The sequence below is a fragment of the Aphidius gifuensis genome, linkage group LG6 (genome assembly GCF_014905175.1).
Source record: "Aphidius gifuensis isolate YNYX2018 linkage group LG6, ASM1490517v1, whole genome shotgun sequence".
In the NCBI taxonomy this organism is placed as follows: Eukaryota; Metazoa; Arthropoda; class Insecta; order Hymenoptera; family Braconidae; genus Aphidius; species Aphidius gifuensis.
The window spans coordinates 647,519-674,883 of NC_057793.1; the positions used below are offsets into that span (position 1 = coordinate 647,519).

General features: G+C 24.9%; 1 protein-coding gene across 1 annotated transcript; it reads left to right on the forward strand.

Moving 5' to 3' along the window:
- Positions 1–600: 600 nt before the first annotated feature.
- LOC122859638 (endoribonuclease Dicer-like) lies at positions 601–21,336 on the forward strand. The gene is made up of 12 exons (XM_044163319.1): positions 601–701; positions 793–1,120; positions 1,404–2,100; positions 2,296–3,361; positions 3,455–5,497; positions 19,500–19,588; positions 19,693–19,808; positions 19,887–20,211; positions 20,279–20,468; positions 20,671–20,818; positions 20,888–21,129; positions 21,201–21,336. The coding sequence occupies exons 2-12, from the start codon at positions 797–799 to the stop codon at positions 21,334–21,336; spliced, it is 5,376 nt and encodes a 1,791-aa protein (XP_044019254.1). The 5' UTR covers positions 601–701; positions 793–796.
- The last annotated feature ends 6,029 nt before the right edge of the window (positions 21,337–27,365 follow it).

A 27,365-nucleotide genomic window follows, 5' to 3' on the forward strand; every position in this document is an offset into this window, starting at 1 on the left:
CCCTCTTTCCCTCTTAAACATTTGCCTCTTTGCCACCTTTTATTCTTATTTTTATTAGCAATCCATACCCTTTCCTCTTTTACATTTTTTTTACATCTTTTTTTCTCTCAAACTCTCTTTATCGTCTCTCCTCACTTTTACTGTGTATAAAGTTATCGCACTTGTGCTCGATAAGTGTCCATTGTCTGCCATGTACACAACATTTTTAAAAAGAAAATTCATGCCCGATTATATACCCCCATGTTTTTTTTTAAAAATTTTATTTTTATTATTTTTTTTCCATACATTTCGCTGTTTAAAATTATTTATTTCGATTAAAAAAAAATTGTTTAAACGAAATTAATAATTCAATAAAATCATTTTTCTTTGAATATAAATATGACATTGAATATAAATAATATAATATTTTTTCCTAGTATTTCATTAATTGTTAAACTTATCTTAAGGTGACTCACTCAGCCGACGTGGTTTTTTTTATTTTATTTTCTTTTATCAATGCTGAGTATATCTAAACAAAATACATAAACAGTATATTTTGTATGCTCATTTAAACATTTTTCTTTGAGCCTACAGTGTAGCCACATGTTGACAGAGTCAACGTTATTAATTCGTTTTGTAAATTATTGATTTATTATTAACAAGTGTCTCAATAAGTATGACAAAAAATAATTATTAAAGTGTTTGTTGTTTGCCTTTAAAAGGTTTGCCATATAGTAGAATTTTTGTTTTGTGAAAAGAAAAAAATAAAGCATAATTTCAAGTTGATATTAATTATATTTTTTGTGTTACTAGATAAATGGCTGAGATTAAACCAAGACCTTATCAAGTTGAACTCTGTCAACGAGCACTTGACAGTAATTCAATAGTTTATTTACCAACTGGAGCTGGAAAAACATTTATTGCTGTATTGATGATTAAAAAATTAAACAAAGATGCTCGTAAACTTAACAATAATGCAGGAAAAAAAACAATATTTATTGTTAATACAGTTCCATTGGTCGTTCAACAGGCTAATTACATAAATAAACATTCTGGCTTAAAATGTCAAGGTTACAGTAGTGAAAACACTAAAGATACTTGGCAAGAAAAACATTGGATAAAACAATTTCAAATTAATCAAGTAAGTTTCACAATTTTTTTTTTATAAATAATTTTTAATTTGTTAATTAAATCTAGTAGCTATTTATTTTAATGAATAATTATTCTAGCTAGTAAAATTTATAAATCAATTAAAAATAATTTGTTGATATTTAGAAAAAATATTTTACAGTAGAAAAAAGTTTCGATAAAGAAAAAAAAAAAAATTTAAAGTAATTAATTTTAACTTTTTGAATTAAAAATATTATTGTTTAAATTTATTTATAAAATTGTTTATTATATTTTTTCGTTTCTATTATTTTTAGGTACTAGTTTTCACAGCTCAAATATTTTTTGATATCCTTGCTCGTAGTTACATCACACTGAGTCAAATAAACCTGATAATATTTGACGAGTGTCATCATGCAGTTAAATCTCATCCAATGCGTGAAATAATGAAGTTATTTGAGACATGCCCAAAGCATCAACAGCCAAAAGTAGTTGGTTTAACAGCAACCCTACTAAATTCAAATGTTGAAAATGAAAAAATAAATTCATTTGTTCATGATTTAGAAATAACATTTAATGCAAAAGTAATAACAGTTGACACGAGTAATATAAATGTTATCAATGAAAAAAATATTACTGAAACATATGTTGAATTTGATAATTTCTCCACCAATGCAGTGAATTTAATTGACAATGATATTAACAACATGATGGCAGTTGTTCGACGAGAATTAAATAGAAAAAAAATATCATCAAGTCGTCAGTTTAGCTTAAAATCAAGCAGAGTGTTTCAAGCAAAGCCAGGAAATAAAAAATTAATAAATCTCTTTGAAGATATTGATGATTGTATTAAAAGCATGGGACTATTTGCTGGCCATCAAGCAGTCATTTCACAAATGGCAAATATATATGCAATGAAAAAAAATTCATGTGATGAATCATACAAAAAATTGCTACAAGTATTGATCAATGAATTGAGAAAACTTAACAATAAAATTACATCAATAATAAATAGTAAAAGAACAAATGGTCTTATTAAAATTCAAACATTTTCAAGTGATAAAATTATCAAGCTATTTACAACAATTTATAATTATTACAGTGCATGTGATGATAAAAAAAATTTTTGTTGTATTATATTTGTAACTCGTCGAACAACTGTTTATATATTATACAGTGTATTAAAAAATTTACGTGTTATATCTAAAGAATTTAAATTTATAAAACCAGATTATGTTCTTGGTTCATCTGGTGATACAATAAAAAATTTCACTGGTTCTAAAAATATATGTCGTCAAAATAAAGAAGTATTAAATAATTTTCGTAATGGTGAAATAAATTGTCTAGTTGCAACTGATGTTGTTGATGAAGGTGTTGATATACCAAATTGTTCATTGATTGTACGTTATGATGCACCACAAGATTATCGTTCGTATATTCAAAGTAAAGGACGTGCAAGACATAAATCAAGTCAGGTAACATTTTTAGTTGATAAAAATGATTCAAAATTATATGAAACATATACACTGTGGAAAGAAATTGAACAATCATTGAGTGATGTTAGTGGTGATCCAGATGCACGTGCTGATCCATTGCCAGAGGATATTATTAAAAAATTATATGCAACTGAAGTTAAGCCATATATTGCAACAAGTGTTGAAGGTAAAAAATCAATATTAACTGATGTGGCATCATTGTCATTGGTTTCTAGATATTGCAATACATTGATTATTGAATCAGAAGATCAATCATGCTTGCCAACTTATAAGCTACACCCTGTTATTGTCGATGGTAAAGAATACTTTTATGTGTCATTAAAATTACCAGAATCATCAAGGCTACAAGACACTATCAAAGGTGACCTGATGTCATCAGTACTTTTGGCAAAACGTTCAGCAGCAATGAAAGCATGTATTACTTTACATAAAATTGGCGAGTTGAATGACACACTTTTACCTGTAAAACAAAAAGCTATTAATAAAAGCTATGCATGGAACCATGAAAATAATAATTCAAGTAAAGTGGTGAATATCATAAACAACATACAAGTTCATTCAACAATTTATCCAGAATCACTCTGGTCAGCTTATCCAGTACCATATTGTAATAATTATTTACATATTCTAGAGATTGAATCAATCGACACAAATCTAAATGATAATTATTTGATAAAAAACAAAATTGGATATGCAATTTTAACAAATAAAAAGTTTCCAGTTTTACCATCGTTTCCAATTGATATTAAAGACCATGAATTTATGGTTAATGTTAAAATAAATTGTAAATTAACACTTAATCCAAATGAAATTAAAAATTTATTTAAATTTCATTGGTTTATATTTAATGATGTATTAAAAATTATTAAAAGTTTTATGATGTTTGATAAAGAACATTTAGAAAATAGTTTTTTAGTGGTTCCAGTTGATAGTAGCTGGAAAATTAATTGGAATATTATTGATGAGTATAAATTAGGCGACAAGAAATTTGATAATTTAAATGGTTTATCTTGTTCGAAATTTTTTAATGATTATATTTTACTATTGAGAAACATGCAGCTGCCAATAATACTAGAACGTATTAGTGATATTTTAATTGCTGATGATTTGAGAAGAAAAATAATTTTAGAAACTGGTTTGGGTCAGCTTGAAGTTGCCAAATGGCCACCAGTAAAATTATCAAGCTCAATAAATTATTCATCAGTTATAATCAATGAAAATGCTACAAAATTAGAGAAACACAATGCAAGAAAAAATTCAGATTCAAATAAATTTAAACAAAATATATTTAAATGCATGATAAATTCAGATTATCATGGGTTAAGAGGAAAACTATCACTTTCCAATAAAGACATAATAATTGCAAAATTAAATAAATCTGGTTACTCAGTTAGAGAAGAGCTAACACCACCAATATTAAATGCATTAAATATAAAATTTGATAAACGTATTGGTCCAAGTCCAGTTGACATTATGTGTGCATTAACAACAATGCAAGCAAATTCATTATTCAATTTAGAACGTATTGAAACACTTGGTGATGCATTTCTAAAATACATAACAACAATTTATTTATTTGAAAAATATAACAATGACAATGAAGGTGTATTATCAATTTATAAAAGTAAAATAGTTGGTAATCAAAAATTATTATTATGTGGAGAAAAAAAAGGTATACCAGGTAGAATGAAATTTTTTGTAATAAATACAAATGATAATTTTGTAATACCATCATTTTGTGTACCAAAAAAATTAAAACAGCTAATATTTGATAATAATATTACAATGAATATATTAAATGAAATAAAAATACCAAAAGAAGAACAAATTTATGGTAAAATGACATTAAAAACAGAAAAATTACATGTTAATAAAATAACAAATGGTACTGTTAAATTAAATCCATATGAAAAAACTGGATTAGAAAATTTAATGGGTAAAAAAATTGCAAAAGACAAGTGTATTGCTGATTGTGTTGAAGCATTAATTGGTACATATTTGCAAACAATGGGATTAGAAGGTGCTAAAAAATTGATTCAATGGTTTGAAATAATTGACCACAATGAAATTATTGAAAATATTATATCAGGGAGGTCACCTAATTCAAGAATTAATAATGGTGATCCAATTGATCATTTGAAATCATTGAATTTCATTGAAAATGTTGTTGGATATAAATTTAATGATTGTGTTTATTTGTTACAAGCATTGACTCATTCATCAAGCACCAGTCATAATATCACAATGGATTATCAAAGACTCGAATTTATTGGTGATGCTATTATTGATTTTTTAATAACACTTTATATTTTCGATCATTGTGATGATTTAAGTTCTGGTGATATGACTGATCTTAGATCAGCACTTGTCAATAACATAATGTTTGCTTGTTTAACAGTTAAATATGGCTTACATCTTGGAATTTTACATGATTCATCAATTATTCAAGAAGCCATTGATGAATTTTATAACTTTCAAGCTAATAAATCATTTAACATTGATTATAATCTATTGTCAATCAATTATCAACATGATAATATACATATTGGTGAACATATCAATGTTCCAAAAATACTCAGTGATATATTTGAATCAATAATTGGCGCAATTTATCTTGATTGTGGTAAAAATTTAAATATTGTATGGGAAATATTATATGGTTTAATGAAAAATGAAATTTGTAAATTTAAAAAAAATATACCAGTACCATCAGTTAGATTTATCAATGAAAAACCATTGCTAAATCCACAATATACTTATTTAGAAAAATTGGATAATGATATTTACATGATTAGACTTGAAATGACAATTGATGAAGAACAAATGTATTTTAATGGTTTTGGTGTTACTAATGCATTTGCTAAAAGTGCTGCTGCTAAATTAGCCATGGATTATATTATTAAAAATAACATCAATTAATGCCTTTTAATTTTTAAAAAAGCATCTGTAAACATTGTTGATAAATTTTATACAAATGAAATTAATTAAAAGCATGTAAAGTGTAATTTTTTTATGAATAAAAAAAAACATGATGTATTTAAAATGAATTTTTACAGAGTCATGGAATATTGAAATTATTTAATTTTTGATGTTGATACATGTTGGTGGATGGATGTACATTGTGGGTGGTCTGATGAATCAACTCTTTGTGATTTTTTTTTTGTGAGTATTAATTGTCTACGAGAAAGAGGATTGATGAACTGTTCATGTCAATTGTTAAATTTATTTAATATGCTGAATAGTTTAACACCATTTGTGTATTAACATCAACCACCTCGTTAGTGTCTCATTCAATACAGGACATGGTAAAACATGTAGTGGGACACATGACGTTGTTTACTGTCCTACTTATTTGTTCATCAATCGATAAACATACACATGATGATGCAATTTATCAATGCATGTTCTTAATTTCATATATTTTTATTTTTATATTTTGTGTCAATTTAATTAAATATTATTTGATCATTCATGTGTACATTGTTAAAATAATTTAAGACACTGGTATGCATGTTTTGTAACGAGTTTAAACAATAGCTAAATTATTATTTTTTTTTCCTTAAAGCTCATTGACCTCATCAATCAACAACACATTTATTTATGTTTGAATGATTACTGTTTTTTTTTTTTTTTTCTTTTCTTTTTTGTAGTTTTAAAATGAAAAATACATATTGGATGTGTTTAATTGGCTCATCATTACTGTTTATTTGATTGAAAATATAATATTTTATTTATTTTTTTAATATTTTATTTATATACTTTCATGAGTTTATTGTTCTGTCTATTTACGACTTTATTACACAAATTGATTCGTGATTGATGGGTTTTTTTCTTGGTGGTTATCCAACTGAAAGTAAATTAAATTTTTTTTTTTTTAACTCACAAGAAATAACAGTGTAAAAGAAATATATTTTTTTTTTTTTCTGGATATATTAATCCGTGAGACTGGCTCGTTAAATCGCTTTTAAAAAATCCCACTAGCTCATAAAAAATAAATCTTCATTAAACAGTTGTATATATAAATTCAAAAAAATTCAGTCAATATATTTATCGTTAATAAAATTTGAAATAAAGAAATTAGATACATAAATTTTCATAAATATTTTTTTTTTTTTTTAACGATGCTGGGTTGTCCAGGTAGCCAGTTGAGTCGTATCAAAAACACATCGTGTCGAACATGGTCCTCGCTGATAATACTTTAAAAAAAAAAAAAATAATTACAATTATTTTATCAAACAAACGAGATGACTAAATGTTTATTATATTTTTTCTAATTTTAAATTATCATGATAAAAAAAGGAAACCAATGTAAAATAAATTTTCATAATTAAAATGTTTTTTTTTTTTTTTATTCTTCTTGATGATTTTCAATTAATTTTTTAAATGTTTCAATACTTTTTTTGTTATTATTTATAGAGTAATTTGATTTTGAAAGAAATAAATCATTTTTTTTTTTTTCTTTTACTTGTACATGCAAAAGTAGTTGAATTTTTTATTTTTTATTTTTTTGGATGATGGGGCAAGAGAAGCGAGTAAAAGGGGTTTTGTATTCGGACCCCAACATTGGGCCCACCCTATCGTATGTACAACACTCACGAACGAAACGACGACCGCACGGTACGGTCGTGTTTTCATTTCTTAGAATCGCTAATTAGCCATGCTACGTTCTTTCGAACAAACGTGAAACTTTACCGCTCCTCTCATCGCTTGTCTTCGAGGATCATTGCGGAACTATTTACGTTTTTATTTATTTTTTTTCTCAACAAAATACTATTGTAATTTATTTAAAATATTATTTTAAATTTAAGTTTTAACACTTGATTTTACAATTTTTTTAAAGTCCCTACTTATATTGGAGAGATATTCAATCTGGAAAATAAAGATGATGCTCTATATTTTCTCCATAAAATTAACTTGTTATTTAATTATTTTAATCATCATTAGTCGATGCAATTATCCTTTTTTTTTTTCAATGAAAAACTGATCAATCAATTGGTAATTTTTTACATGCTTTTACTGAACAATTTCCTCCATCAAATTAGACAAAACAATACATCTAATTATTTTAAATTTTCCATTTACAATTTCATTAAAAAAAAAAAAGATATTGAAGCTTGTTTATTGTAAATTTGCTGAATATTTATATGCGTAAAATGTAAAATTTTTGAAAGTTAAGAAACCAAGTAAACGTGTTTGCAAGTATCACAAACTATTAAGTTTATTCCCACAGAGTAGCTGCAATGATCAGGCGGCATCGAATGCTCTCGTCAACAAAGTTAAAGTCTAAAGAGAATTATATGTATTGCCGCATCCAGAAAAATACTCATGGATCCAATAGGAGTGACAGTAGCGGAATGTCACTTTAGTTTGAATTCTGTGCGGTCTTTTCTATATAATATACCTATATACTGTATGTAATGTAAATATACAGTACATACAAAAGTCTCTTGAATTTTGCCGACTGATCGAATAAAGAAGAAAACGTGACGGCAAAGTGTGCGATAACGATTCTTCGCAATTTGCGTCAAATACCGTCAATATCAATACAAAACTAATAAATTACAATATACCGCAAAGGCAAGTATAATTTTTTCATTATTTATTTATCTATTTTTAATTGAAAATTATATTCAATTTACGAATTTTTAAATTTATTTTATAATTATTATTCATTGTCGTTAATTATTAATTTTTTTTCATGATTTTGTTTAATTATTTTGATGGTTATATTAATGCCACTTTGATTGATCATATTTTTGAAAAGTTGACAAGATACTTGACAATCATATTACTGTCTTTATCTTGATTCTAATTTTTTTTTTAAATACCAACAAATTTTCGATAAAAATATTTGCAAAGTACTCTGTAAAAGTGTTTGAAAAATGTTGAAATTTTTCGAGTTGCAAGAGCTGCACTGTCAAATGGTTGTCCAATTTATTTGAGGTATTTTTTTTTGTTAAAAAATTTAATTGAATATGCACTTTGCAAAATGTAAAATAATTAATAATTGATGTATGCAAAATTAGCTTCTTTTAGTGTATTTTTGGAGCCATGAATTAATGATGTTCAGGAAAATTGAAAAATTGTCCAGATAAAATTAAATGACACTTTGATAGGCCACATTGGCAGATGAATAATTTCAAAATTTGATTATTTTAATAATTTTTAAATCAAATAAAATAAGTCATTAAGTCATTGATGAATCATCACTTAGCATTTATTCATTGAATATATTTCAACGACTATTTCGTGTGACACGATTTGGTTTAAACGATGGTCTAACGAGTCAGATATACATTGGTGTTTGTAAATTTATTTTATTTATTTATTCATTTTTGTTTTACTTCTCAGAACAGAGTGTCCCACAAATGGTCATGACAAAATAAAATTAAAAAAAAAGAAAAAAGCCCGCGTACTTTTTTTTGAAATAAAAAATAATCAAATTTCAAATGAAAAATAAAATGCCGCAATTGAATTTGAAGAGCGGTAGTCAAAAAGAATTGTACAGTGTTACACAATGCAACTCTCGATGCTAAAACTACCAGATAGCATTTTTTTATTTTTATTTTTATTTATTTTTACCCAATTGAATTGAATGTAAAACACGGCTTTACATCAATCTTAGCTGCGAGAGTGATTTAAGTATCGATTTTATATACCAACTCTTAAAAGCTCCAATATAAATCATTTGTTTTTCAAATTATCAGTAAATTTTATATTTTTTTTATTGTCAATTTATTTTATAATATAATAAAAAAATTATAAAAAAAATTTGTTAAACAATATATACAATATAGCTGAGTTTTATAGGATATATTTTTGAAAAATTTTAAACATTATTTGCCAATTTAAAAACAAATTTAAATTTATAAAATAAAATAAATTTTTTTGTTCATATAAATGTGAATCAAAAGATTCTAAATTCAGTATTATAAAAAAATAAAAATAATAAAATATAAAACCACAATAAAAAGAATAAATAAAAAATAAATTCAACAAACGACTTAAATTGATTTTATTTTTTTGAAATTTAAAATAAATCGTAAATATATAAGAGAATAGTCCATTTGAGGTGGAGAGTCTTGAAATATATGTAAAATGTTTTTGACCAGGGTACGAAAGAGACACTCGTAGCCGCGAACAAACAAACTGTCGAGGGGAATCGCCAGACTCTTGGGGATTCGCATCTGGAACATTTTATAATAATTGGTTATGTATTAGTGTCCAGAACGAGTGGCTGTCGGCACCACATTTGCCGCTATGATGGATTTTTTTGCTTACTATATGCCAAAAAGGAAAGATGTATCGTTTTTTTTTTTTTTTTTGGAATATTATACCTGCCGGATGCCAATGCTACAGGTTTAAAAATTTCATTTCAATTTTTTTTTCATATTTTTCTTTATTGACTAACAGCTTTTTTAGTGCTACGGAAAATTATTTTGATAAAAAAAAATTTCAAAGTTATTTAATTAAACCTTGTACATAAATTTTAACGCAATAAATTTAAAAATATTTTTACATTGAAAAGGAAAAATATAAACAACTTGTTGGATAGTGGTTTTTTTTATTTTTAATTATAAAAATTTTTTCGTTTTGATAAATAATTTCAGTTGTATGTGACCTGAATAATAAAAGAAAATTAAAATTAATATTTTATATTTGTTAAGTAATTGTTTTTATTTTTATTCAGTGGATAAAAAATATTAATAAAATATATAATGAATATTCAAAGAAAGATAAATAAAAAATAAAATAAAAAAATTTTCAGGCCATTGTTTCCCATGGGTTCTTTCCGGGGACCATATATAGTTGACCTATGGTTTTTTTTTTTTTTTTTTTTTTTATGTATATATCCATGGGTGACAAACTCTATGGTCAAACAACAATCTTCTTTTTTTTTTTTTTTTTATCTTCGCCCTTATGAACGCCCTTTTGTCTGCGAGTCTCAACTCTTTTTTTTAAAAAAATTAAATTATTGAGATATTGAGAAGTAAATACTAAAATTATAAGAAAATTATTATGATAAATTATCATTGATAATCAATTAATTTTTTAATTGCAATGCTTTATTATTAAAAAATTTGTTAATTATTTGAATATTTTTTTGTCACTCTAATTTAGATTTGAAAAAAAAAAAACAATTTTCTATATTTATTTACACTTTTAACATAGTGCAATGTTCATGTTAAAATAAAAAAATAATTTCTATTGATAAGTGTAAAAATGAAAGTAAATAAAAAAATAAATCATTGGTGAAAAATCATGAAGAAACTTAAAAGTTAAACTGTCCGATTGAATATAGCGTGCAGTCAATATTACCTCTTTTTTTTCTCAACAAACATATATTTTTAAATCTTTTTTTAAAATACATAAACTGATAAATGTTGTCATCCTTATTCAAGACAAAGTGAGGAAAGAGAAAAGGGTAAAAATAGCTATTGAATATATATCCCACAAGCCCTCGTGTCGTCGTAAGCATTCCTTTAGCTGATTTTATTTGTAGGATGTCAACCAGTTAGAGCAGTGGCTACAGGAGGGCCTCGATGAGGTGCAGAAGACACTAGAATTCATGAGGTATATAAAAGAGTAAAAGAGACAAGTGGGTTGCTCTTGTATGTGCTCCTCCTTGACCAGAAAAAAAAAAAATTTAAAAAACAAAATGATATAGAAGGACTTGGGTGCTTGTGGTCCCAACTCCCAAGAGACTTTTTGCTCAAGTTAAAAGGAAAAAAAAATAAAAAAAAAAAAACCTGAAACCAAGCCAGACCGGACAGCGCCGAATGGCAATTAATTCCCCACCAAATTTATTGTGTTTAAAAAGTTTGCTGAAGGTCTTCAATTGTTACTCACTATACGATTTTTCAAAATTTTCACAGGTCATTAGACCACCCTGAAATAATAATCAAATGATTTTTTTAATATATTTATTGTTTATTTATTTATTTAATTTTATTTTTATTTTTCATTTTGTTTTATACAATTCTTTTATAAACTGTCTACGAAATTTTATTTTTCCATTAGTCTTTTCTCATGCTACTGTACTTTTCGATTATCCACAGTCATATTTCTTTTTAAAAAGATCTACAAATAATGATAAAAATGATCGAGAGAAGATGCCAGTGGTATTGCTAAACGTTTGGGGTTGAAGGTTCGCCAGTTTGTAATTCTTTTTGTAAAATAAATAAATATAAATAAATAAAATAAAAATAAATATTATTTTTTAATAACAAAATAAATTTATATTTTTTTTTAGATATATTAATATATTATTTATAGAAAAATATTTTTATTTTAAAATCAATTATATTATGAGAAATTTCATAGTACATTTTTGATTTTTTTTTTCATTAAATAATTTTTTTTTAGCATGTCCATCCTCACAGGGGCTGTGAGGGTTGTTAATTTTCAATTTTCCAATTTTTCTTTAAAAATAGAATTCAATTTTGAGGCCATTAAATAATTATAAACAATAAATTTTACAAATTTGAAATTTCAAAAATGAAATGATATTGAATTTAAAAGTTTTTTAAAAGCCTTTTTAAATATATCATAGTTGTATATTTGTATAGCAGGAATTTAATAGGTATATCTTGTCACGAAAACACTAGAGCTTTAGGATAATGTATAAGGTAATAGCTATCTATATGCGCATAGAGATTGGTTTATATACACAAGTATTATTTCAAGTTGAAACTGAGAGCAACGTGGTAGCTAAGACTACCTGCTGAGTATTCCAACACTATCATACGAGAATCAACCACGGATTTCAGAAGCTACAAAATTATATTCAAGTGTTTATATGTTTATGCTTATGTGTGCCCAGAGTATTTACTGACCCCCTGTTGTTTCTGTCGCGTATTATACGTGCTATACCTACAAATACATATAAGCATATACTAAAAAATTAATAAAACGAAAAAAAAATATATTTGCATGAATTTTTTGCTAGAAATACACAGAAATTATCGACGAAAAAAAAAAAAAAAAGATTTTCAAAATTTCAGGGTATAATATATAAATTATAATTAAAATATTTAAAAAAAGAAATTTTAACGACTTTTTAATTAAATTTAAATAATTATAAATTCAATTTTTAATTTAATTTTTTTTTTTTTTTTTATATAATTGAAATTTATAGTTGGATTTTTTATTTTTCATATTAATTATTTAAAAAGTTGAAAAAAAAAAAAAAAATGAATAATAATTTTTAGAAAAAGTTTTTTTTATATTTATAGGAAGAATTTTTGTGTATACCTTTTGTGGATATCGATAGGTGAATGTGGAGATTTTTTTAAATTTTTTTTTGATGCACCCGTTGCAACCGCGACCGTGCGCGAAAGATGCCGCGAACCATTTATCATACAGAAAACAATAGGAACTGGCAAAACACGTGCTTCGCACCGCTGCATAAGATACGGGCCAAAAAAAAAATAATAATAATAAAATAAAAAGTAGTATAAAAAGAAGAAGACACATATTATAACGAATGGAGGGATCGGGACAGTCTTGTGTGCAAAAGGATTTAAAAAAAAAAAATGATATAAAATATAAATAAAAATGGCAAGAGACGGAGAGTATAGAGCAGATAGAGGCACTGGACATGTGAGAACATTGCTGAGGTATAAATCGGTGGTCCCTTCATTTGTTGAAACACCCAAACAATTTATTCTTGTCACAATTTTATATATGCACTTTGAATATCGCATGCATATTTATTGACAAAATAAAATAAACATAAAAATATTTTAGTTTTTACATCGTCAAATCCATACTTTTGTCTGTCAAAATTATTCGATGGAATTTATGATTTTTTTCGATTTAATACTTGACAAATTTTTCATGTTAACACAATTTTTATTTGATCGTGATTTATTTAATTTTTAAAAATTGAATTGACTATATATTTAGTTAGAAAATAAATTACTGGGCTTTGTTTGAATTTTCAAAATTTTTTTTTAAATGTTTTTATTATTTTCAAATTTTTTGATTTGAAATTGTTTTTCAAATTTTTATCATCGGCTTTATCAATAAATTAAAAATTTAATTTTAATTTGAAAATTTAAAATGTGTTAATTAAACATACTAATAAAATACTAAATTTACATTTGACATTTTTTTTTAAATAATAAATCCTAAAAAAAATGTCTATCAATTTTGATTTTTGACTTTAAAAAATTGTTAAATTTTGAATTTTTATTTTCAACTTGTTGCTAATGTCATAAAATAATTGTCAAGAATTATTTCTCCATTAAAAATATGATTAAATTAAATTTTCATAATTATTCAAAATTTCTACAAAAAAAAAAAAATTACATAAGCGATGGAAGTAATGCTTGATAAATCCAAGAATGAGAATAAAAAAGGACCTGGTCCACCAAAGTACCAAGCCAAGGGACCATAACTTAGGTGAAAAAAATAAAAATAAAAATAAATAAAATAAATAGCCGCGAAACTCGATGAAAAATATCCGCGACCGTCCATTATTTACATATTTATGCATTAAATGCCCCGTGGTCACCATGAAGACCATTTGGATGTCCTATACGTGAGGGACATTCTCCAGTTGCAAGTTACCAACTTGCCGTTTCTTTAAAAAATCTTGGTGATGCTTTTTTTACTGTGAATTGAAATAAGAAAAAAGGGTTTTTGCGATATCGTATAAAAGCACCTTTCAGTTGCTGTTGTTTTTTATTTTTTTCTATATTTGTTTTAACATTCGTGCACACACCACACCAGGTATCGTGATTCTCTTATATTTTATTTCAATTTTATATATTATTTATTTATTTTAATATTTTTTATTTTCTCATACTGTTTGGCTGTATATATATTTAATCGTTTAACTCATTGTTTCATGTATATGTATGTTAACTTACAGATTTCTTTTGAATATTTTTGATATGATTCTACACATGGTTATACTAAATGCACAAACTTGAATTTTTTTTTTTCTTTTTCTTTTAGATATATAAATTTATATGATTTTTGAGTTACTTGGTGTAATATTATTTTACAATATTTTTTTTAAATAAATAAATAAACAAATAAATAAAAAAAATATTTTTTTATTTTTTTTCAAGTTTTTCTATTTTTTTATTGATTTTATTGTCTAAATTTTTAATAAATAATTATTATATAAATAAATTGAATTAAATTAATTTTCTTTTTTAATTTAAAAATTATTTTTACAATTGAAATTTTTTTTATCTGTAATATTTTGAATTAAATTTTAATATGTTAATTTTTTTTCTTCAAAATATTTCAACAATTTTATAAATAAATAAATCTGTATTATTTGGTAATATTATTACACTTATTTTAATAGCATAAAAAATAAAAAAAAAAATACAAAAAACATTTAAGATAACACAAAGATTAAAATCAGAACAAATTTTATGTTCCAGATAAAAATAAAAAAAAAAAAACAACTATAGTTTTAAAAAAAAATCACAAATACATTTTATCATTACATAAAAACTAACAAATTAAAATGAAAAATAATTGATTTTATTAAACAACAAGTTTGTTAATCTATCAATCCAAAAAAAAAGTAAAAATTAAATAGTAATATTAGAGCTTTATAAAAACAGTTGTCAGAAATATTGTTTGGAAGATGTTGATGGGCAAGATCAGGATTCAGTGCGTGTTAAGATAGATCAATATCATCAAGAATTATCAGGTTGTATAATAAATATAAAAAATAAAAAAGGTAACTGCTGCTGTTGATGCTGCTGATCAAGCAAAAAAAAGTTAAAGAAAAATTGTGATTTATTGTATTATACCAGTTTACTTGTTGATTTTTTCATTTTGTTTATTATTGTTGGTATTATTATATATTTATGTAGCATATAGATTCATGATGTATGTACATGTTGTATAGAACAGAAGCCATTTGATGTTTACTGATTTTGTATGCGGTCCGTGGTGGACAACAAAACACGCCGGCAATGTCTCAAGAACTTAACTTGCAATAAAACACTCGCTGTCTGTCTGACAATTGCATGAGTGATGAATATCTGAGCATAAAAATGTCTCCAGGAATCAACTTAATTTGATAAATAATTTTTAAATTTTCATCATCATCATCATCAGCTTCATTGCGTTGTCATCACTGTCTCAAAATCAACTGAATATTTTCATCTGTAAATCCTCAAAATTACAAATTTAAAATTCAAAAAAATATATATTTTTTAAATAACTAATTAATAATAATAAATTTTAAATTTTTAAGAATATTAATATTTAAAATTAGAAAAAAAAGGTAAAATTTATATAAATAAATTTGTTAAATTTATAATTATTTTTAAAATTGATTTCAATAATTTTTTTCAATTCAAATGACAATAAATTAAATTTATTTATTAAACAATTGAATGTATTTTTATTTTTTATTATTTACAAGTTTAATTGGTCCTTATTATTTGAAATTGAGTGGGGAGAGAGTAATAAAATAAACAAGTTGAGATACATCCTTGATTCTGTATGCAATCCGCGGTGGTCGTTTTAAAACATGCCGGCAATGTGCACAACAATATATTTCTTTTTTTTTTTTTTTGTTTCTCTCTCTATAACTCCTAATAAAACACTTCATGAGGACTCTTTTGTTTATTTATTTTTTTTATTTTTATAATATGTGTTGTTGGTATGTGGATTATACATATAAATGTACACTAGTATGTGAATGTCATCATAAGTTCAATGTATGAGTTGGATTATCGTTTTGTTGACTAAAAATTCTTCGTTTGTCATCTTCAGAACAAAGGGCTTTTGCCGACTCTCCTTAAAACTATACCATATATTTTTCGCATGAGACAACTTTTGGCAATCTTCGCTATGAAAACAGGTCTACAGATTTTTTTTATTTTTTTATTTTTAATTTGTGATTGCTATTTTTTTTTTTCGAAGGATATGTCATGAAAAAATGATGGATTGAATTATAAAAGTGTTGTTCTGTTAATTGGTAGTTTTATTTTGTTAAATTTTAATTTTTTTTTATGACCAACGAATTTTTAGTAAATTTATTTTCCTTTGACATTAAAATTTTATTGATAAGTAATTTTTAAAGCAGATTTAAGGTTTTAAATAAATAATGAAAATTAATTTGATCATCTTGGTGGTAATCTGGTGACAAAATAAAGACAAATTGTTGAATTTATAGATCACTGGTGATGATGCAAGTGCCTCTTATCATTTAAAATCAACTCAACATTCTGAGAACTTGTCTACCAAAAAAGCATAGGGAGGTAAAAAAAAAAACAATTCTCAAAGATACTATTTTACCCAAAACATAAAAAAAAGACAACATTTAAAATTGCCACATAGAATAACACTGAGAAAGAATATAAAATTTCAAATAATTTTTTTATTTTTTAGTTTCTTTTCATATTCTTTTATTCTGACTTTTATTTGTTTTATTTATTTTTTCGTGTTTCATGTTACTGTTGCTTGCTTGCTTGCTTGCTGTTATTTTCAAGTAAAAACTTTTGTTATTTTATATATTCATGGTCTTGATTTTTGTATATATCTCAAAACCCTTCAAGTAAAAATCATGAGGGTGAGCTGTTGGACACGAAGAAGAACACACGTCGAATCATCCAAGTTTTCCACATTCTTGACGTTTGCAAACCACAAAAAAATAAAAATAAATAAAAAATAAAAAAACAAGCCGCCAAAGTTGACTCTGTTTTATCCACCACTAGAATATCTGGAGTTAAAGACACTTACTTCAATTGAAAAAGAAAAAAAATAAAGCATTCGAGTTGATGTGTTTCAAGCGAGACAGTAGAATGAAACTTGCCCATATTTTAACGTCCTACGCGTTTGATTTGCGTTTTAACATGACGCTTCTAAAAGATTCTCTGTTACATTGATAAAAAACAACATTGAAAGACAACAGAAGCTTATTTTTATACTTGCATATACGTACTTGCAACAAAAAGTGTCTTGAAATAATAATAATAAAAAATAAAATGAAAAAAAAAAAAAAAGAGGAGAACTTTCAGCTTCACCACCAAAATGTTGGGGACCAATAGCTCTTGGCCAGCGTCTAGATTTCACTTGTTGATATACCCAAGACATTCTGCCTTCAAAGTCAAAGGATATGAGAGATTTAACTGCTAACGGTTTACCTTCAAGAGTGCAGGGACGCAGGGACGCAGGGTAAATTTTTATACACGCAATACGACAATTGTGGATTGTTAAATGCAGCATTTACTACGTGAGACGAATCTACGATTAATTCATATATCAGTGGAAATTCACATTTGGTTTCCGGTTTCTTGATTTTTTTATTTTTTTTTATTTTGCTTGTTTATGCTATTTTTATATTATTTTTGTATAATGGATTCTTCAGATTGAGTAATTGAGAGAATAGCTTTATTTGCTAGTTAAATTCATGTTTAATCTTGTATTTATTTTATTTTGTATGACTTGATGACTCTGCTTCATTGGAATTCATTGCTTTGTAATGGATCACCACATGAAAACAACTGCTTTATACAAGTTGGCTCTTATATATACCTGATTGTTTTTAATCAGATAAAATTTATTACTCTTTTCATGTTTTGTGTTTTTGAGAGTTGAATTTTATTTTTTCATGTTTTGTTTATTTTTTTAAATTTTTTCAAACATTTGTTTGAAGGAATTTTTAATTTTTCAATTATTATATGGAAAAGAAGTAATATAATTTATTATTATTTTTTTTAAAGAAAATTATTCCATCATTTGAAATGTATATTTAAATTTTCATGAGTTAAATTTTAGCCTTGACGGAAAAATTAAAAATAAACAATAATTTTGAAGCCAAAAATAATAATGTTTTTTATTGTCTCGAAAAAAAATATACTTGCGATACTAACTTTCTGGCATTTGATTTTTTTTTTTTTTTTTTTTACGAGCTTAAAGTTCAACTAGTGAAAAAATTCAAAATTGTATTTTGTTAAATCGGAAATAAAATATCAGTAAAATGTTGACCTCGATAGAAAAATAAAAAATAAAATGTAAATTATTGGTTTAAACAACAATCAACATTGAAATGATATTAAAAATATTTTATGTTTTGGCTATAATAAAAAAAAAATACCTCAATTAAAGTAAAGTTAGCATCTAGATAATTCTCAGAATTATAATATTTTTTTGCATAGAATAATTATTTTTTTTTAACCATTCGCTATGTTGTCAAATCTAAAACGGATATTATGGAATTATTATGAAGGATTTTATTCACAATAACAATATACTAATAAAATTAAATATTAATTACAGATAGAAATTTTTAATCTCGAGTTAAAGACAAATATAATATAATAGCTATTTTTTAAATGAAAAAAATATTATAAAATGATGACAATATTTTTTAATGACTTGAAAAAAACATACTTGCAATATTAAAATTTACTGGAATTTGTTTTTTTTTTTTTTTTTACGAGTTTTAAAATTTATTTCGTGAAAAAATTTAAAATTGTATTTTGTTAAATCGAAAAAATATCAGTAAAATGTTGACCTTGATAGAAAAACGATAATTATTGGTATGAAAGACATTAAAATGATAATGTTTTATGTTTTGGAATGTGCAACAATAAAGCCAACTTCCTTGGTAATAAAAAAAATACCTCTGATAAAGTGTAGTTGCCACCTTGATAGTTGTTTCACAGTTTGATTCCTCTTTATAAGCATATTGTCTTCTTGGCATATTGGCAACTGGTATAAAAATATTTCAGACAACTGATCAATACGCAATAAAAACCAATTTCATTTAAATATCTATTGTCAAGATGAAGGCCGCAGTGAGAGTCAAATTAATCGCAAGTATTTTTCGTTCATACATGCTGTTACTTGACATCAATTTTGCATGGTATAAGCTTTATTTTATTTTTTAATTAGCAACAGAATTAACTACAAAATTTTATTTTATATTAGCACAGCGAAACCTATTATTATTCCTAAAAATTTCGCAATTGGTGCTGGGATTTCATCTTTTCAGACTGAAGGAGCTTGGAATATTGACGGTAAATATAATCAATCCTATAAAATATAAATGAAAAAATTTTAATATTCATTTGTCATTTGAAAAAAAAAGTTTCTTCATGACGTAAAAATTTTATGTGTTTAGATAAAGGTGAAAGTAATTATGACAGACTTTTAGCAAATGATACACAAAATGGTAAGGTGGCATGTGATTTTTATCACAAATATAAAGAAGATATTCAAATTGCAAAAGACATTGGTGTAAGTGAGGAATTATTATTGTTTAAAACATGAAATTATAGAAAGTCACAATTGTTTTTTTTTTTTAAATCATCATAGTTGAACCACTTTAAAATGTCATTGAGCTGGACACGAATTTTGCCGACTGGATCTATCGACAATATTAGCCAAGCTGGATTACACTTTTATCATGATGTTATTGATGAAATACGAGCAAATGGAATGGAACCGATCGTAACAATTTATCATTGGGATCATCCTGTTGTTTTCGATGGCTTCAAGTCTTGGTTAGATGAACGAATGATTAATCATTTTGCGGATTATGCGAGAGTCGTTTTTAAAAATTTTGGTTCAAAAGTAAAATTTTGGACAACAATCAACGAGCCAATGATATACTGCACATATATTATCAGTAACCCAGATGGTAATATTTAAAAATCAAAATTTCGAACAACGAAAAACTCATAATTTAATTGTGATTTTATTTATAGACGATAGATTTAAATGTGTATATACAATGTTGATGGCACATGCCAGAGTTTACCACATGTATGATAAAGAATTTCGAGCTGTTCAAAGTGGTGAAATTGGTATTGTAGATGCTTGCATGGGTTACATTCCTGTAGATTCACAAAACCAAGAATGTCAATCAATTGGATTTGATAGAGATTGTGGATTGGTGTTCGAACCAATATTTTCTAAGGAAGGTGATTGGCCTGAAATCATCAAATCACAAAATAATTCAAAAAATTTTGTGCCATCTTTTACTCCCGAACAAGTGCAATATATCAGGAATGAATTTTAATAATTCGATATAAAATAAATTCTCATAACAATTTTGTATTGAATTTGATGATTTTTTTTTTTCATCTGTTATATTTAGGAATACTTCAGATTACTTGGGTCTCAACTACTATACAGCATATTTATGTCAATTAATACCAAATCCTCTGCCAACAGCAAATGGCTTTTTTAACATTGATGAATTTTTAAATGAAACATGGGAGCAAGAAGATGATTCATTTATTTTCGTGAGTATTAACATTTTCAAATTATCCAAAACCTTTATAGATAAATCTTGAATTTTTTTTTTTCCTTAGACTGTTCCAGAAGGATTGAGGTTACTTTTGAATAAAATCAAAAAAGAGTACAATAATCCATTGGTGTATATTTTGGAAAATGGATGTCCAAACAATCAGGGGTTAAATGATGTTAGAAAAATAAATTATTTGTATTTACATATGAAAGAAGTAATCTTGGCTCGAGAAGTTGATGGATGTAAAGTTGAAAAATATATGGTTTGGAGTTTGCTGGATAGTTATGAATGGCTTGGTGGATATAAGTGAGTTCATATCAGTAACAGTGCTCTATGATTTTCATTATAAATATATATATTAATTATTTATGTCATAGACACAAGTTTGGATTAGTCAAGGTAGACTTTAACAGCGTAAATCTTACAAGAACACCACGACTTTCAGCAAAGTGGTTGAAGAAAGTCATAAGAGATCGTGAATTAGTAGAATATCATGATGGAATGGAGCTTTAAATTACCAACTGATTTAATTCTCCGATGTTTTAATATTATTAAAAAATAAAAAAAAAACATGTTCAATAATTAAACTAGTTATGAGGATTCTTAATAATCACCTGTAATACATAATATTTCGATGGAATTGAATTGTAAATCTTCTATTAAAATTCTGGAATAAAATTACTAAAATTATCAGCAATAAATAATTAATCAATATGAAAATTTAATAAGTCCAATCAACAAATTAAATTTGATTTGCAATTAAAGTGTATTATAAAAAAAAAATAAAGATGATTTTACTTTATATTTTTATATTTTCGTGATCAACATGTATGTATAAATTTCATATATGAACAAGCTTCAATCACAATATCATAAAAAAACATAAATAATTTAATTTCCAAAGAATATATATAAACATGACAGATAGTTTCATGAATTAATATTTGTTACAGGTTCATAATAAACAACATTTGTAATAACATAATGACATAGCATTCTCCCAAGATCTTGAAAAACCTGAAGAGTCATGGCAATGTGAAAGTATCGCAACAAAAATTTATTTTTAAATAATACATTTCAACAATTGAACGTGTCAATATAAATATTTTCTTTCAAATTTTATACACCTTAAATAATATTTTATAATTTTCTCATCATGAAAAATTGCCGAGTGCAATTGTTTAAAAAAAAAAGCTGAAGATTAAAGATGCTGGCATGTTGGAAGATGGATCCAGAATTTCTATAAGACAGTAATACTGACTGGATGAATCAGCAAATATTTATTTCTTTTGAGAATGAAAATAATAATCCACAGTGTAAGAACTTTATGAAGTATATACTCAATCGGTTGAGCGACGGTACGTTGGTATTCTTCGTTATTTTTCGATCACATTGTTTCAGACCCCCGTGGGGCAACTGGCTCACGAGTCATCCAGGTGAATTAGTTCCATCAACAGGGGGTGCCTCGTTATTGGGGGCGCTCCGCCTATATTTATACTATTTTTTATTTTTTTTTATTTTTCATATATACTTTCTTTATAATATTTTTAATTATTTTTCTCTTCAATTGTCCTGTATATATTTAATTTGTCAAAAAATATATCATCATTTAATTTCTATTCATGTTAACGAATCATTGATACAATTTTCATTCGAAATTTTTCTAACTAAAGAAGAGCTTTTTATATTTTTAATTTGCTTTGATAATTATTTAAATATTTGTTGATACAAAAATGTAATTTATTTATTTATATATTTATTTTTCGAAAAAGTTATTAATCATTCTTCGAAATGATTATTTTAATTTTCAAGTGTCGAATTGCGAATGAAGACTCGTGAGAATCATCATGAGATCAATATACCTTTGGATGATGTTTTTTTTTATTTTTTTTTTTCTTCGATTGCGCAACTATGCTATTAAGCATTCGTTTATTAAAGTTATTATTACACGAGTGACTTTGAATACGTCGAATCTCATCACGACGGGATACAAATGTTCAAGTTTGCCGCGCCGCTAAACGGTCGTATTACATTTATTGAACGGTATATCCCCAAAAAATCATGCTGAGAATACAATATTATGATTCATTTTTATTTTTTTATTAAATTTCTCTGTGGACATTTCATCGTTACATTTATTATCTAAAAATACAATTTTTTCAAATTTTATTATTTCCCAAAAACCACTGAGCACTTGATACCAATTTTTAATTAAAAATTAATTTTATTTTTTCAAAATTATACTAATTAAAAATACATTCAAAATCATTAATTGTATTTTTTATTTTTTCATCAAGTCTAGACACTATTTAACAACAAAAAAAAAATGGAAATATAGCTCTATGAATGTCAAAAGTTAATGAACAAAAATTAATTAAAAAAAAAAAAAATAAAACAAATAAAATAAATACTGGACAACCTCCAAATTTTAAAATCAATCAATCATTTTTTTTCTATTTTTTTTTGTGTCATATTATCGATGAGATAAAATTTACGAATTTCAATATATCTACTATCTTATTTGGTTTTAATTAAATAATTGGTTTATAATATTAATTGAACAATATGATGATTTATTGATAATAATATATTTAACAAATGAAAATATAGAGTGGCATGATGAAATGAATAATGTTTATGGTTATATGTACACTTGCCTGAATAATACTGTAGGTGCAGTTAATAGCGATAAGAGCAAATGTACTTTATTACAAGACCAATCGATCCATCAACTTGTGTATCATCATGGCAGCAGGACATCTTCGTATACTTGTATATCCAAATCAGTGGATTGAATTTCTCAAACAAGTTTTATATAAAACAACATCTTGACTACTGTTTCATATTCACATCAACATATTATTCATTGCACATATTTTTATCATCATACATTATATTGATCATTAATTATTATTTATTATTTAATGTCATTTTTATTATTTTTATCATTTTAATTTAAATCATTTATTATTTCTGTTGTTAATAATTTTAATTATTATGTTGAGCTTTTTTCACATCAAATTTATCTCTTTATTTAAATTAAATTTATTTATTTAAACAATTTTTTATTTATTTATTTATTATGGTTGTAAAATTATTAATTTAGTAGTTAAAATAAAAATAAATTTAATGCAATTAATAGATACCAGTTAATTAAATTACAAATGAAATAAATAATCGAAAATTTAAACTTAAAACAGGTATTTTATTCGACAACTTCGTCTAGACTTTTAGAATAGAAATAATGATCAAGTTATACTTGTTAAAAATATGTAAAAAATATTAGAAAATAATTTGAGATAAAATATAAAATAAAATGGTAAATGAGTGTGGGTTAAGATGTGAGGTGATTGTTGGAGCAGTAGAATCAATCGTGATCGGAAATTGATGATCATTCATCGTTTGGGTGTCCCTTGATGCTCGTTAGTGATTCCACATGAGTTGTCTTTTATTTTAGCTTGTTGTTTTATTTATTTTTTTTTTATTTGTATTATATATATTGAGAGTTTTTTATTTGAGAAGAACACGATTGAGCTTTACCCTCGGTTCCAGGTGATGCAGAGACCACCCCGTAAAACTAACAGGTATCAACGTTCATCACACTACTTTAAAAATTATTTTTAACATTTGAATATTTATTGACAATACATCAATATTATTCAATGAAATTTTATCAAATTTCATTACTATTTTTTAAATATAATTTTCCATTAATTAATTTTCTTTACAAAAAAAAAAAAAGTCTAATTTTTTTACATAAAAAATGATCAAAATTTTATTTGTTTTCTATAATAATTAATATTTCAAATAATTTATAAAAATTGTAAATTAATTTTTTATTTATAACGGTAAATATAAATAATAAAAGAAAAATTTAGAAAATAAAAAAAAAAAAAAAAAAACCGAGTATAATTTCAATGTAAATAAGCAAGTAAAATAAATTCAATTTTGTTCTTCACATGCATCGGTATAGTAGTACATTACACGTGTTGAATTTTGTCTGATAAAATCTTTCTGGTATATCGATTTCACAAAAGAGATTCTCTACCTTAAAAATTCTTCCTTACTAAAAGCCAAAGCATATGTATTTTTTAAATAAAACCAATATGTTTAACTACTGTCTTTAATTAATTTAAATTTGGTCGAATGATTATTTAATTTTTAGCTGAGTACAAATTTCGATTTTATAAAATTAATTTTCGACAATTTACTTATTTATTTATTTATTTATTTATTAATAGTTAATAATAAAACATTGTCAATGATTTTATAGGCAAAAATTAAAAAAGAATACTTGGTAGAAAATATAGGGGTCTGAGGAATTTACCAATAGACATTCATGTCCTTAATAAAAAATCTTTAGTAAATCAAAGATTTATATATTAGTCATTGGATTGTTTAATAGACACTGATCTTCTCGATTAGCAATAGTCACGATTCACACGAATATTATTATCATTTTTTTAAATAATTTTAATTTCAAAATAATTTTATGTATATATTATAAAACTGAATTTATTTGTTGCAAATAAATAAATAAATAAATAAATAAATAAATAGACTAATAAATAAATGAATAAATAGACAAACAAATAAAAAAATATTAATAAATAAATTAATAAATTGAATAAATAAATAAAAATAAATTGAAAAAATCATTAAATAAATGCTTAAATAAATAGACTAATAAATAAATAATATTTGAAATAATAAAAATAAGTTAAGGATTTAAAAATCAATTGAAAAAGCTCTCAACTTTTTCGACTGTACATAGATCAAGTGAAAATAATAATTTTTTATAATGATATCCTATTATAACACAATAATTGAAAACAATAATACTCAATGGAATACAAATAATTGTGCATCTATTTGTATAAAATACAATAGCCAAATAAAAAAAAAAAATACATCTTCATTGGACCAGACAAAGTGGCATCACGATGACAACAAGATGAACTTGAATATAAAACCAAGTCAAAATGTAATCAAGATGCCCCAAGACCCTGTTTGTGATTATCAAGATAATTCTTTGTTTTAAAAATAAAAAAATAACATTTTTCAAGTCCAGAAGTAAGAAATTCCACTTAACAATATACCGTAAGAAAAAGTACCAATAGTATTTTATATCAACACACACACACATAAATGGCTTTTCTCTACGAAAAATGAAATAAAATAAAATAAAAATAGCCAAGAAACAATGCTCAATGTTGACTATGTATTTATAAATTTATGTGATAAATATATTTATTTCATAGGTAAGCGTATATGACACTTTTAAAAAATAAAATAAAAAAAAAAAATAGTCACGCATATGAGGTGCAAGTGTGTGAGTGTGTAAAACTGAAGACTAAAATTCAAGTCTTATCGTTGCGTTCACATCCGCGATGAGGCGAAATATATACAGAGGTGAAAGCAAGGCACAAAAATAAGTAAAAAAAAAAAATTCTGCGTTTCCCAGGGATTTGTGTGATATAAAATCAAGTTGGTATATAACGCGGAAGAAGAAATTATATATATTTTTTTTTTCTCAAGAAGTTTTCTGTACCAAATAAGAAAATAACGGAGTCTGCAATCCAAGATGGCGTTTAATTTAAAAATAAAAAAATTAAATTAAATAAATGTATATAGAAAGTATATATATAAATAAAAAATAATTTGTATATATAAAAATAAAAAAAACACATTGAGACTAGGTAATATATAAACAAAATTCTCGTCGCTGAATAGCTAATTAAACAATTCGAATTTTCAAGTTGAATGTTGATTGGGGATTGGAAGACAAACTGGTCGATACATCTCGTTGTAACATAACGAAACAGGAGTAGTGAAAAAAAGCACAGGAAAAATATATATTGGATGAAGAAGAAGATTTTATTTGGTGGATCCAGGTAAGGGCTATGGACCAAATGACAAGGACGCAATTCCAGCATCCAATGTGTCCAACAAAGAGCTGATAAAAAAATATAAAAAAATATAAAAAAAGACACTGAAGGACACGTTCTATTTTATTTTATTTTATTTTCGCATTTTGGTGGTTCTTTGGTTGTTTTTTTTTATATATAATCGTATAGCCCACCAGCTTGTGGAATCTGAGATCGCGTCTGATCGCAATTAAGGCCTGGTCTTCGATTCGTACTCTTGTGAATATATTTTATTTATTTTTTATTTTGTCGTTAAAGTTTTTAATCTTGTCGTCATTATTATTGTCGTTGTTGTCTTCAACTTTGTTGTCACCAATTTAAATAATATATATAATTTAAAAAAAAAAAAATTTACTAATTTTTTTTTTAAATTATAACAATTATTTTATTAATTGTTGTTGTATTTTATTTATTTTTTTTCAAGTTGAATTGTCGATGAATGTAAGTGAGGATAAGGTGAAAAAAAATAAGTTTGTTTCGTGTGTACACTTGATTTTATCAAAAAATAAATAAATAACAATAAAAATAATAAAAAAAAAAAAAATACAACGTGTATTATTTTACTTTTAAAGGGGTTTTTTTTTTTCCACCAATTCGGGAATGAACGAGGTAAAT